Raw genomic sequence first — 12,894 nt, forward strand, 5'->3', positions numbered from 1 at the left:
CTGCTTTGGGCCAGCACTGTTGTGGATAAGCTCTGGTTTTTTGTTTAATATCTTTGTCAGTTTACATACAGAAGGAGGAGACGTTGGAGTTATGCTTTGTCCTCAGCTAGGCAAGGGAATTTTTCATAAAATATTTGGAATACAATGCCAGACTTTCAAGCAAGGAAACATATACTGCTTCTAGGCTGGAAAGTGCTTTTGCTTTTCTGTTTCTTCTGTTCCCTCTGAAAAATGGTAATAATCAAGCTTGAATACTTACAATTGAAAATTAGGGCTTAAAAATGTTAAATGTGCCACATACTGAATGTTTAGCATCAAACAATTTTGAATATTGCCTCCAAATTTATAGCAGTATTTGATACTGATTAGATACTGCAAATGAACAATTTCTTGACCCCTCAGAAAACCAGACAAGCAAGCCACCAGCAGATACTTCGGCAAACAAGCGAACTGCTGAGGGAACAACACAGGTAGGTTTTTGATTATGTTTCTATATAAAATTCTAAAGTTACAATCCACAGGAGAAAAGTTCTTTACCTTTATTGCTTATAATGAAACAATTTTAGTTTCTTTTTTGTGCCATCCTTTCTAGTTTCTGTCCATTTGTATTTTTCTTCTTCTTCTGATCCAGAGTATTACTGGGAGCATGAGCTTCTGATAATCTTTTCAGAAGTTTTCTGATGGTGTTTGTGTAAGTAGATGAGTTAGTAATTCAGGAGCATATTAAAAATGTGTCTGATACAACAGAGCTAACATACAAAAGAAAACCCTGCCCAGTTTCTGTCTGAAGGGCTTGAACTTAAAGCTACAAATATTCTGTAAATTATTGCAGCGCTCTCATTTCCACACTAATCCAGAAGTTAATAAGAATTTGGGTTCTAATATTTCATTGACATATGTCATTAAAAAAAAAAAAAGGAAAAAGAAACTTTCTTCACAAATAACTACTTCATGATAAGGGAGAACTTGCAGTACTTCTGGATTCCTCATCTGAGATTTGTTGACTTGCTTTAAAATTTAAAGGTTGACATTGAACTATTTTAAGTACTTTGTAATTAATTTTATTTCTGCATCCAGATAGTTCACAAAGCACCTCATACGTACCTTGCTGCTAACTGGAAGCCTTTTTATTAGGGGGAATAAAATTAATTTCTTCTGGCCAAAATTTCCACATTTAATAGTATTTCAAGGTATAGTTAAATCTGAATTGTATTTCAAAGCAAGAAGAAAATATACTGGACATGATTCTGTTTTTCACCTATCAGAGAAATAGTCTGGCAAAGATAGCCAGTATTATAGAGCATAAACTGTGCCTCACTCTACCTTTTTATTAAGGCATTCCATAAAGAATGGTTGTTTGGAACTTCAAAGATACCTGTGGATTATAGCTATTAAAACATTTGTCAGTACTTGATACATAGGAAATTCAGTACCAGAATGGATGACAGATGTATGGTTTTAAGATTTAATTTTCAATATAAGATGCATATTTTGGAATTTTTCTTCTTCAGTAGAGCCTGAAACCCGGAAAAGACTTTGGAAAAATAGATTGTGTGTGATAGTGGTATTTAGCAATGGAAGATGAGCAAGGAGGAGGGAAATAAAGGACACATGATGCTTTCCGGTTTTCAGTCTTCTGTTACAGTGTTTTTCTAGGTTTGCTTTCAGTCAAATTAGTTAAAGCATGTGTAATGCCATGGTTAATAAAGAAGGACCTGATGCATTTTAATTGGCTAGTGAGGTATGGAATTGACATGCCATATCATTTGAAAAATCCAATTAATGCCACCTGCTTTTTGTTGTGTAAAATCCAAAATATTATGTATTACTCCGCACTTCACAGCTCTCAGAACAAAAAGTAGTTCGCTGTGTGCCGTATACCTGTGGCATATTTGATGGTACAACTTTGATCAATTGTTTCGAAAAGCAGTTGAAACAGGAAGAGACTTCGTCAGAAAATAAAGAAGCGGTAGAAGCAGCACAGACGGATTTTAACTTCACCGAGGATGTCCTCTTTGGCTTGGAGGAAGAGGAAGAGGATGCTAAGAGCATCAAAAACACCCACAAGCAGACTGGCTGGGCAGCTAACCTATTAAAACAATGGCTGGCCAAAAATGGCAAGGATCCTAGCTTTGAATTGGCCCCAGTAAGTGAACTCAATGATATCTTAAGAGAGTTTTATTACACAATAAGGAATCATGATGGAAATACCTACAGTGTGGCAAGCTACAAGTCAATGCGTGCTGGCTTAAACCGGCATCTCAAAATGCCACCTTATAATCGTCAGATTTGCTTAATGAAGGACAAAGAGTTTGCTAGTGCAAACATGGTATTTGTGAGCGTGCTGAAGATGCTGCGCATGCAGGGAAAGGATGAGACTCGCCACCATCCTCCTATAGCCGCTGAGGACTTGCGTAAGATTAAACAATCTGGTGTGCTGGGATTGCACAGTCCACTGGCACTCGTCAACAAGGTGTGGTTTGATTTGCAGTTGCATTTTGCCAAACGAGGGAGGGAAATTTTAAGAGATCTGGCTCCAGATGCCTTTGTTGTTGAGAAGGACAAGAGCGGGCGTCGATATGCTATGTTTAGGTATCCTGGCAAAGGGAAAAATGGAGAAGATCCTCATAAAATGGGTAAAATGTATGATATGCCAGGGGACCCAAACTGTCCTGTTTTTTCCTTGGAGCTTTATTTGTCTAAGTTGCCTCCGGAGCCCCCTGCCTTTTACCTGCATCCTTTAAAGCTAACATCAGAGCAAATGCAAGAACAGCCTGTCTGGTACAAAAGAGAACCGATGGGTGTGAACTACTTAGGTACCATGATGCCCAGGATAAGTGTGGCAGCCAGACTCTCTCAACGGTATACCAATCATTCTCTCCGAACTACTACCATCCAGCTACTGTGTGAAGCAGGACTGGGGCCTAGAGAAATAATGGCAGTGACAGGCCATCGCTCCGAGTCTGCTATTAGACACTACTGGGGAGCTGCGGAAGTTCGCTACAGGGCTTGGTCAGATATAATGGAGAGTAACGCCCCCAATTACCTATATGGCAAGATCCCAAATGAAGTGATAAAAGAATCATTATCTGGTGCCTCCACCTCTTCTATAAACCATGTTCTAGAACAAAGCAAAACTTCATTCCCTAAGAAATCTCTGGTGCCACCTGGCACTAATTCTGTGACTTTAGTCCCTGAGGGACACCCAGCTCTGAATTCCAAAAGCCCTGTCCTGTTGAACCACAGTTTGTCGAAGGTGTTTCTCCCCAAGAGCATGGTCAGTGGGAACCTAACTGCCTGTCCCCTTCAAGGCTGTTGTAATGAACCTGTCTTTATAAAGCGTGTGATAAAACAAGAACCAATGACTTGATGCATCTGTAATGGAACTGATTTCAAATTAATTGCTAAAATGGAAAAATTACCATATTTGTTTTTTCACTTGGTCTACTAAGGAAATTTCTTACGGTCTAGTTCAGCAAGAAGTATCCTGTTCGCACTCCTGAAGTGAGCTATGGAACAGAGACTCTAAACAGAGCAGGGCCTAGAGTTGTATGACTTTCTGTGGCAGCTGGGACTCTTGAAGTGGCCGAGCAGAGCTATTTTAAAAAAATGAAAGGGAGATACTGATTTCCACTTAGCTGAAGAGCTATGCTTTCTTCACTGACTGCATGGCTTTTATATTTTGTGAAGAGTGTATTTATTATACAATTTTGTGCCTGTTGGCACTAATGTAGCATCTTATAAATCAAACACTTGATTACTGAAGAGCACAGAGAAAGTAGAAGCTGAATGAAATAGACACAGATACACTACAAATATATACATAAGCATGAAAACACCTGGAATTGCTTGACCACTGTCACCCTCTCTGTTCAAATAGTTATCAGACTTACCAGAGGATTGTGCCTTTCTTTAAAAAAAAAAGCGCATTATTCTAAATTGATTTTATCTGTGAGCTACAGATTTGTATTGCAGGTCTTTCCTTTTTCTATTTAATATTTCTGGCTGAGATTTCAGTCATTCTGTTCTCCAAAGGCACTATTTGATAGAAATTATATTAAAATTGGGATCTCTTCAGTTATGCATGAAATGGGGAAAATGTTCTCAAAAGAGTCAAGAACAGGTTGGTTGCTTAAATGGCAAGTAATTGAAGTGGAAGTGTTGTTTCTGTATGTGCTTATCTTGTGAGAGATTTTTTTGTATTTCCTCTCACCTAGTCCTTCCATTACATTTCACATTGTCTTTGCAGTATAGTCAGTATAGTCTTTGTCAGTATAGTGTAATTCACAAGAAGCGCATCCTGTTCTTCCTCACCAAACCTTTACAAATATTATTTTTGGTTTTAACTTCTTTTGTTCACTGTAGCAAACTGATCCTATCATTACATTTTCCATAGGAAATTTTTACAGGTTAGAAATTCTCATGATAGTGGATGTGGATTTTGTCAGAGAAATAAAAGTGTAGTTTAAAAGGAATAAAAGTGTAGTTTAAAAGGCTCTTTAATGAAGAAAAATTACAGATTAGGAGGGCTAGTCATGTTCATTTTAATGAATCACACTTGAGAATCTAACTTATGGTTCGTCTCTGCTATTCTTTTGCCATGATTTTCATCAGAGATTTTGACAAATTGAGAGATCTTCCTGTAAATGAAAATGCAAAACTGGTCATCAAATCATAAATTATGGTAGGTTCACCTTGGAAGAAGAAACAGTGTAGCATTTAAAACTGTTTTCCATTATGTTAACTGAATGAAATAAGTGACTTTGTCTTTCTGAAGTGCATGTGTATTTGTATGTACACACACACGTGCCCACACACACAGTTTGTCACACTAAGGACTTTCTGGAAGTGTTTGTGTTGCTCAGCAGTGGACAAAATAGAAGAAAAATCCCAGCTGAAATAACAAATTGACCATTATAAACTTCTAATTCTGTGAAGAACTTCCTTGCTGGGAAAGGCTTTCAAATATTGAACGAGATTTATCGCTTTGTTATAGTCTGAACAGAGGAATTCATGCCTGAACTTTGGAGTTATTTTCATCTTGGCTGATAATGTTTACCTTTGTGGCCTTGGGTAGGTTATTCACACTTACTGCATCAATTTTTCAAAGTTTAAGACCAGCAGAAAGTGTTCCACTTTCTGATGGATCATGTTAAAGATTAAAAGGTTTTGAAAGTGCTATATTCATCTTACATATTGTGTTTACAGTCACTTCTATTTGCTGTTTTTATAATGATTGAGCTAGTTGATCAGATGTAATTGTTAATACAAAAATTACTTCTGCACAATCCTACACTTCCTTACTTGCAGCGTTAACTTATGTCATCAATGACTAGAGGAAAGAAATCACGGATCCAGGATAATCATTTTGTCAAGCCTAGAGTAAATCAAATGGAAATGGTAAAGAAAGTAATCCTTTCTAATGGCTAGAAAAAGGAAGAAAAATTGAAAAAAAGAAAGGGCAAACAATTCTCAAAATATAGGAGAACTGTGCAGTAACTTCGTCTAGGATATTTTAGCGTAACAGATTTCCAAATGTTAGGGATTCATAGAATTCATAATTCAGCAATACTGGCAAATTTAATTTCTTGTTTGAAGAGATTTACTCTAAACTTTCACCAAGATGGGTATCTATTATTTAAGAAAAAAAAAAAAAAATCCTGTCTTTGTCTCAGGTAGTTGCTTGTTCCAGCATACTGGCGTTGAACATTCATCCTGCAGAAACAAGAAGAATATGTTGCCAGGAGATGATGATTTTTTTATTTCCTTTTGCTGCATACTGTGGTCATACTGACCGCATGCCCTGCTCTGGTCCTAACTGCATCTAGGTAACTTACTGTAACAGCATATTGCTGATTGTTTCTTTCCTTAACACAAATCTTGTTGGTGATTTACACTGAAAAAGGGACTCTTTTGGCCAATCTGGGCATGTCTCTGATTCTTTTTAATTATCATTTGGCTTCTAACTTGACTTCCATTCTGTTGGCTCAAAATGGGATTTTTTTGGCTTCTCTTTTGTTAAATTCTAATTCTCTTGGCACCCAGCTATACAATGTACTCTTACTACCTTCAGTTTGAACCTGATACTTCAAAGCTACTGACTGCAGTATTACTAGCTTTTTATTTTCGTATGGGAGAAATATTTTTTGAAAATAAGAAAAAGCATTCCTGGTTTGGGCTGGAAGTAGTATTGCTTCACAAGAGCCGGAGTCGGTGTTCACTAAGCTTTCTGCTAATAGTTGAATTAATTCTAACTAATAGAACATATTTCTAACCTTCCAGAACTCAAAAATCTTTCTCTTGTTCCCCCTGCCATCCAAAGCGTTAAATGACTCTTTCCTACATGTATTTCCATCCTAGAAAACCTGAAGTAGGCAAACAGAATGGGTGTTTTGCCACTTCGGTAAAGTTAACTTTGGCTATGTGTTTTTTGTTTTGTTTTTTTTTAACTGTGAGATAAAATCTCAGGTCAATCTTGTTCATTGCAGTACAGGTTATGCTGTGTGAACATCATGAATTCTATCAAAATAGACATGAATTGGTCTCCTCAGTGGCAGTATCAGCAGAGAATGTCAACACAGCAGGATAATTGAGTTTTGGTTTGGGAGTTTTTTTCCATTTTATTTCCATTATAGGTAAAGCATGTTGGTGAACCAACAGATTACATACAGTCTGTTTGTCTAAGCTTAAATTTAGACTTTGTCTGTAAACTTAATACAGAATTTTTAATCATAATTTAAAAACTTAAATATAACAAATATACTTTGAAAGAAATTTGTCATCTGTCACTCTTGAATTTTCTAATTAGATCTTTTCCTAGAATAAGAATATTTAATTTCAGTTGCAAAAAAACAGCACTTAGCCTTAACCAAGTCAACTAAACTATTTTTTTAATAATGGCTGCCATGACATTGATTAAATTCCATTTCCCTTGATGCAGATGACTCTGAAAACAGTGGGAAATTACTAGAACCCTATATAATATATATATATATTTATTTTTTTTAATCTCATTTTCATAATGAAGATTCGGTACTGGTGCTGTGAATCTAGAACTTGGGGGTTTTTGTGTTTTTTCGTGATATGTTTGGAAATCTCTGCCGTTACTTCAAGGAGTACCCTAATTACTTTTTATGAAGTTGGCACAGTATCTTACAGTATGTAATTTTTTTTTATTCTTTTATTGCTATTTAAGTAATTCATCCCACTGTAAGGCACTGTGATCTACAGTGTGGGAGATATAGAAGGTAAATGTTCTTCGCTATATGCACCTTCTGTGTGCCCCCAAAGAGCTCCATTGTGCACAATGTCAAATACCTGAAAGCATTGGAAGGATGCTCTGAAACTGAACGTGTTCTTGGCTTTGTTGTGGTTTTAGTCTGGTACATCTCTCTTTTGTTACCCTGAACTATACAACTTCTCAATAGTTGCACACTGTTTTGTTTTATAGTCAAAGTTTTCAGTAAGCAGCTTGGACATATGATTTTGCTGTGTGACTGCTTCTCCTTTTTCAGCCTTCCTCTGCTTGCTCCAAAAGGAATGGCCACAGGAATGTGGGAGGAGGCATCTTACTATGTTTGTGTTAGTCTCTCAACTTCAACTTTTTCCTGCATACATAGAAATTTAAGGGTTGTTATTCAGTCCCTGTCATTTTACCAATGACTGTTCCAGTGCCTCGGGTCCTAGAATTGCATTTCTGAAGACTAACAAGCACTTTTGATGTATTGGGGTAAATATTATTGTTACAGAGGCAAAGGCATTTCTACTTATATAACAAATCTTTAGAATGCTTTTTAAGTATTTTATTATTAATCCCAGTTATAGATATAGGATTTATATATATTATATATAATATATAAATATAGCAATGGTATACTGAGGGAATCTGTGAAAGCAGCTTTTATTAAGTTATGACATAAAATAACAGTGGACAAATTTGAATGGGGTTGAATGTGTTAAAAATGGCTGGCATAAAGTCAATCTGTTCAGGAATGTTTACGTTATATTTATTAAAACACCAGGTCAGGTGAATAGTCTTTTCTTCCCTGTTCCCCACTGCAGGTGCACCTTACCCTCTTATGGAGTATATCTTTTTTCAGTCTAAATTTCATCTGTGCGTTTCACCTTTTCAGCTAATAGTAGTTTTAAAAAAAAAAAAAAAATCCACCTGTGTTCTATCCATTTCCCATTGTTTCTGACATGCCTTGATTTGTTTGGTTGAATTACAGTTTAATTTAAGGTATTTTGCTAGCTATTGGAAATGCATCTGGTAAAATGTTAATAAAGTACATTTATAATTCCTATCCCTTTACTTTGCAGTGTGTAACAAACTTTGTGAATGTCTGTTGGGAAACAATGTGAACAAAGTGAATATGTCAGCTTACAATTTGTAAGCAGCTATTAATCCTATATTGTTGAAGCATTATTGATGAATATGTTTCCTTGCATTTCATGGTTTTGTCACTGAAAATAAACATGCATAATTATATATGTAAAATGGAATATTTGATTTTTGTCTCTGACCCTGGGGTTATGTTTGTGCTGTTTAAAATGCAACTAGCTCATCTGTGAGGTGGAACCTTTACCTGAGACTAATTAGAAATCTAAATTACAAAGATACTAGCATGAGGACAGTTTAAAAGACATACAAGAATGAATTAATTTGAATTTTGTTCATTACAACAGCCACCCAATTCAGCTACATGACGTCCTGTTGGGAATTTTTCAGGTTATTTTTTTAAAATATCTGTGTTATCTAAACCTCCCCAGTTACTGAGAGCAGCTTTCAGTAAGTAAATACACTTGTGTTTTGTAGGCTCCAATTTGTCATTTTGGGCCAAAAAATTGAGAGGAATACTAAAACAATCTAACTGATGATGTCATTACACCAGACACGGATAATAGCTTTTAAAAGCTTCATTATACTAGTCTGAAAAGCAATATAAATAAAATATATTTACTGATTAATAAGATGATCTTCTGTTACCCAAAATGGCCATCCCACATAATACTGTTGGGAAACTGCCAGTGGGCTTTGGGGAAGCAGGGTAGATGTTTCACCTTAAAAGAGTAAGAACCAGTAGAGAGATGTGTGTGGGCGCGTGCATGCATGTATGTGTTTATTATATACCCTTTTAATTGATTAGGGAAAAACAAATTCACAGCAGTAGAGAAATACTTCAAGCATTGTGTCAAGTGTTCCTTTATGGCTTCTAGTTGGAATTATGACTGCTAATGCCTAAAACCAGCATTTCTGGCAACCAATCTCTCAGCCTTCTTGATTTATGATTCTTATTAATAGGGGTGGCAGAGCTAAGATGTACTGCTTGCACCAAAGAAATGAGAGTGTATATAATACATAGGGGTTACTAAGACTGGTTGTTCATCTTTTCCATGTTTGCATTGTTCTTGTTCTGTAGGAAGTCTTGCACAGTACCTATTAAGGGGAACGCAGCGGTCTTGTAAATGCAATACATAAAATGTCTGTTAATAGTGTTTCAATATTATACAAGTATGCAACCACACACTATCAAAACATATATTACAGCCCTGTGAAATTTTGTTTGTGTGAACTGTGATCTCGGTAAACTGATGACTTCGTTAAATTATCATTTTCATTTTTATTTTGGTAAGAGATGACAAATACATGACAGCTTTGCAAGGCTGGAATAGTTACTTCAATTTTGTGGGAGTTACTGCATTGGAAAAAACTGTTAAGAAGTGATAAGTCTGACACTGAAGCAGTTAATGACTGAAATATGCTCCAAAATGTATTAAAAAAAAAAAAATTCCACAGCTGCTTAGACTGTGCTTGAAATCTATTGTTTTGTATATGTATCACTAAAGAAGTAATATGGGCCTTATAATTATGCATACATACACAGTATCACCACCCTCCCAACACACACCTTGTTCCGAGAACATGTTTTTAACCGCTCCCCATAATTTAACATTGATTTTGCTATTATATAACGCCTTGGTGCGTCGTGTATGATTGTGGTGGTGTGATGCTTCATGGATTGTCTGTTTTACAACCCCCAGAATTTTTTCCGTTTTGTTACTGTAGAAACTGTTAATAATAAAGTTGTCTGTGCTGTGTCAGTGTGCCACATGTAAGCTTCAGAATTTTTAACTTTACTACCCTGGAATTAATTTTTATTTTGCACTGTGGTTTTTTGTTTCCTTTTTTTTCCCCTTCATTTTTCACTTTTACTTACTGAAATGTTCCTTTATGAAAAGCAGGTGGCATTACAATTAGTAGCTTTGTTATCACTATGTGATGAACTGAACCGTGGCGTTATATAATACCAAAACCTTTTTTTTTTTAATCATATCATATATGAATAGAGAATTAATAGTGCATATCCAGAACTTTCTTCAAAATACCGTTTACCTTTTTGGTTTTTCATGTGGTGCAATACATGTGCACGTTGGCGTATGTGTGCTGTTATATAAAACAATGTAATGGGTAATATTTTCTGTTCAATTTGAGTTTTAGAGATTTCTTTCCCAGTTTTCTTCAGTAGTTTGCCATTGACATATATATGCTGTGATGTTCTAAGTACTACTTTCTGTGTTAAATTTCACAATTGTAATTATGGTGGAAGATACCTCTTGTTTCACCATCATGTCTACCGTACATGCTTTGGCCTTGAAATTCAAGTCTCGTTCCTTGTATTTGTTTTCCTCATGGAACTGGAATAGCTTTTTTTCTCCGAACCCCACCCCCATCCCTTTTTTTCTTTCCTTTTTCAAAATTACAAATGATGAATCAGCCTAATTTGCAGCAGTGCTGATTTGTAAAAGTTGCTGGATCGGAAAGCTAAGGCGATATTCTTTCTGTCTCACCCTGCAGTGTATATTACAGCAGTGTGAAATGGTCTTAGTGTGTGGAAAAACAGAGCGTAGCACATAAGATAGTAGCCTGGCTCTGTGTCCGTGCTTTTCCGGAGGCAGATGAGGAGACTGCTTCAGAATCACTTCAACACGAGGCAGCCCTTCATTTTATTGTGAGGCTGATTCCTTTCTGATTTCCCTTTATTAATTTACTACTAGCTAGTGTGTAGGTTAATTATTAGATATTGCAGTCAATGACATATGGGATATAATGACAGTCTTCCAAAAGAAGGAAGAAAGTTCTTAATTAAAAGGCATTTATATTGGGGTTTTTTGCACATCTTAATTGTGACATCAGATTCAGGTGACCCTGTTCACTTTATTTATGTGTTTTTAACAAGTTCCAGGATTTTTATTACTTCGAAGAACTCTTTTTCTATTATACTTGTTTTAAAAATTTCTGTAATACCTATATGGCATTAGTTCTAGAAAGTCACTGTATAATTATTTTCTTCCTTAAGGAATACTGTATTATTGTTGCTTTTTCCTAGCACTTCTCCCCATAAGTATATCTCATTTGTCAGTACATCTATTTCTCAGTACTTTCTTTAATTGTTAAAAAGACTTTTGTGGTTGGGATTGGAAGGAAGAATATGTTACGTTCTCATAGTATATGCAGTGGAAAATACAGGAAATTCTGAGTATAGGTCATTTTTACCCATCCTTTGTAGAAAACCCTGAATTGAAGTATAATTACTGTAATATGAAAAGAAATTAAATCAAAGTCTGTTTCTAGTAGTTTTCATGGTAAAAAAAGATTGGAAAATGATACTCGGAACAAGGAAGTACTATAGATCACTTTTCAGCAGAAGTTTTACAGCTAATGGAACATGTAGAAATACCTATTTCTAATACTACTTTAAGTGAGAATATGCACAAATCTGAATAGTTGTGTTCATTTCATACATATTTTTCATTATTTTATCTTCCATATGTACTATAAAGCTGTTTATGCTTAACTAAGCGGTATTCAGAGGAGGTTATGATTTAGCCTCTGTTTCAGGACTTACCAGGTTTCGCTCAGATATTTGAAAGGAATAAGGATTTATTCTTTTGGGTTTGCCCCTCTTCTAGGGTCTTTCAGTTGCAGCTTTCACAAGTTATGTGCTTGGCATTAAAATACTTTTTCCTTCACACTTGCCAAGTTAGATGCTTGCCGGGGGCATTTGGCATGCAAACAGAGCCCAGGGATAGTTATATATTGATAAATGCAGTAGGTGTGGACATGACTTTGCAAACTGAAGAAGCTGGGGCAGAAGGCCTGCAATTTGACAAGGTTTTCTTTAAAGAACACGCTTTTCAAAACAGATCAAGATTGTAAATGTGAAGTGCCTTCTCCTTGGCTGGTTGTTTCAGGAAGAATACACAACACTGAATGAGAATAGTAGAGTACAGTATGCTGACAGCATCCTTCTCTATTTGCGGTGGTGCATGCATGGTTGCTTCTTGGCTTGTAATTCTCTTTTCCCCTGCTGCCTTTTCCTCATTCTGCCTCCTTTCTTCACCTTTTTCTGCTGTTAATTGTACCTTACCGTCCTCTTCCCCCACTTCACCTAGTGTTTTGCCTTTCAACTCCAAGGTGCGTGCATCATCTTGGGCTGGATCTACATGAGACTTAAGTATGAAATGTTCAGTTACAGGCCGCATCATTTTTATGCAAAACATCTTAATTGCAAATGGAAGTTCACCAACCAGATGAAGAATAAAGATGTGACTATATTAAAATTAGGAAGTCAGGAAAAGATGAAGTTTGTATTTTTCTTGCTCTCTTCCTAAAAATTTTTCTCATGTTTATCTTTAAAACCAGGACATTTCAGAGTTGGATTTGTTAGACTTAATTTTTAATTTAATTTTTTTTTTTGCATTGTTTTATGTTAAGATTGCTTTCACATAGCAGCCAGCACTGTAATAGAGAAAGATTTAACTTTGGCAGCTTAGAAACAGTTGTGGTTAACTGAATAGTTCAGTTCATGATGTTACTACTTCCAGGGTGTACAA

The 12,894-nt window shown here is 35.9% G+C and overlaps 1 protein-coding gene across 1 annotated transcript in view; it reads left to right on the forward strand.

Annotated features, from left to right (window-relative positions):
• The window catches only part of ATF7IP (activating transcription factor 7 interacting protein), a gene marked incomplete at both ends in the record, with an annotated part of 61,653 nt that overhangs the window by 26,712 nt on the left and 22,047 nt on the right, over positions 1 to 12,894 (forward strand). Inside the window, one exon of the mRNA XM_082008783.1 lies at positions 403 to 470. Within this exon, the coding sequence (XP_081864909.1) occupies positions 403 to 470 (68 nt within the window). The remainder of the gene's footprint in view (positions 1 to 402; positions 471 to 12,894) is intronic.

This window comes from Phaethon aethereus, assembly GCF_964289735.1.
Source record: "Phaethon aethereus genome assembly, chromosome: 1".
Lineage (NCBI taxonomy): Eukaryota > Metazoa > Chordata > Aves > Phaethontiformes > Phaethontidae > Phaethon > Phaethon aethereus.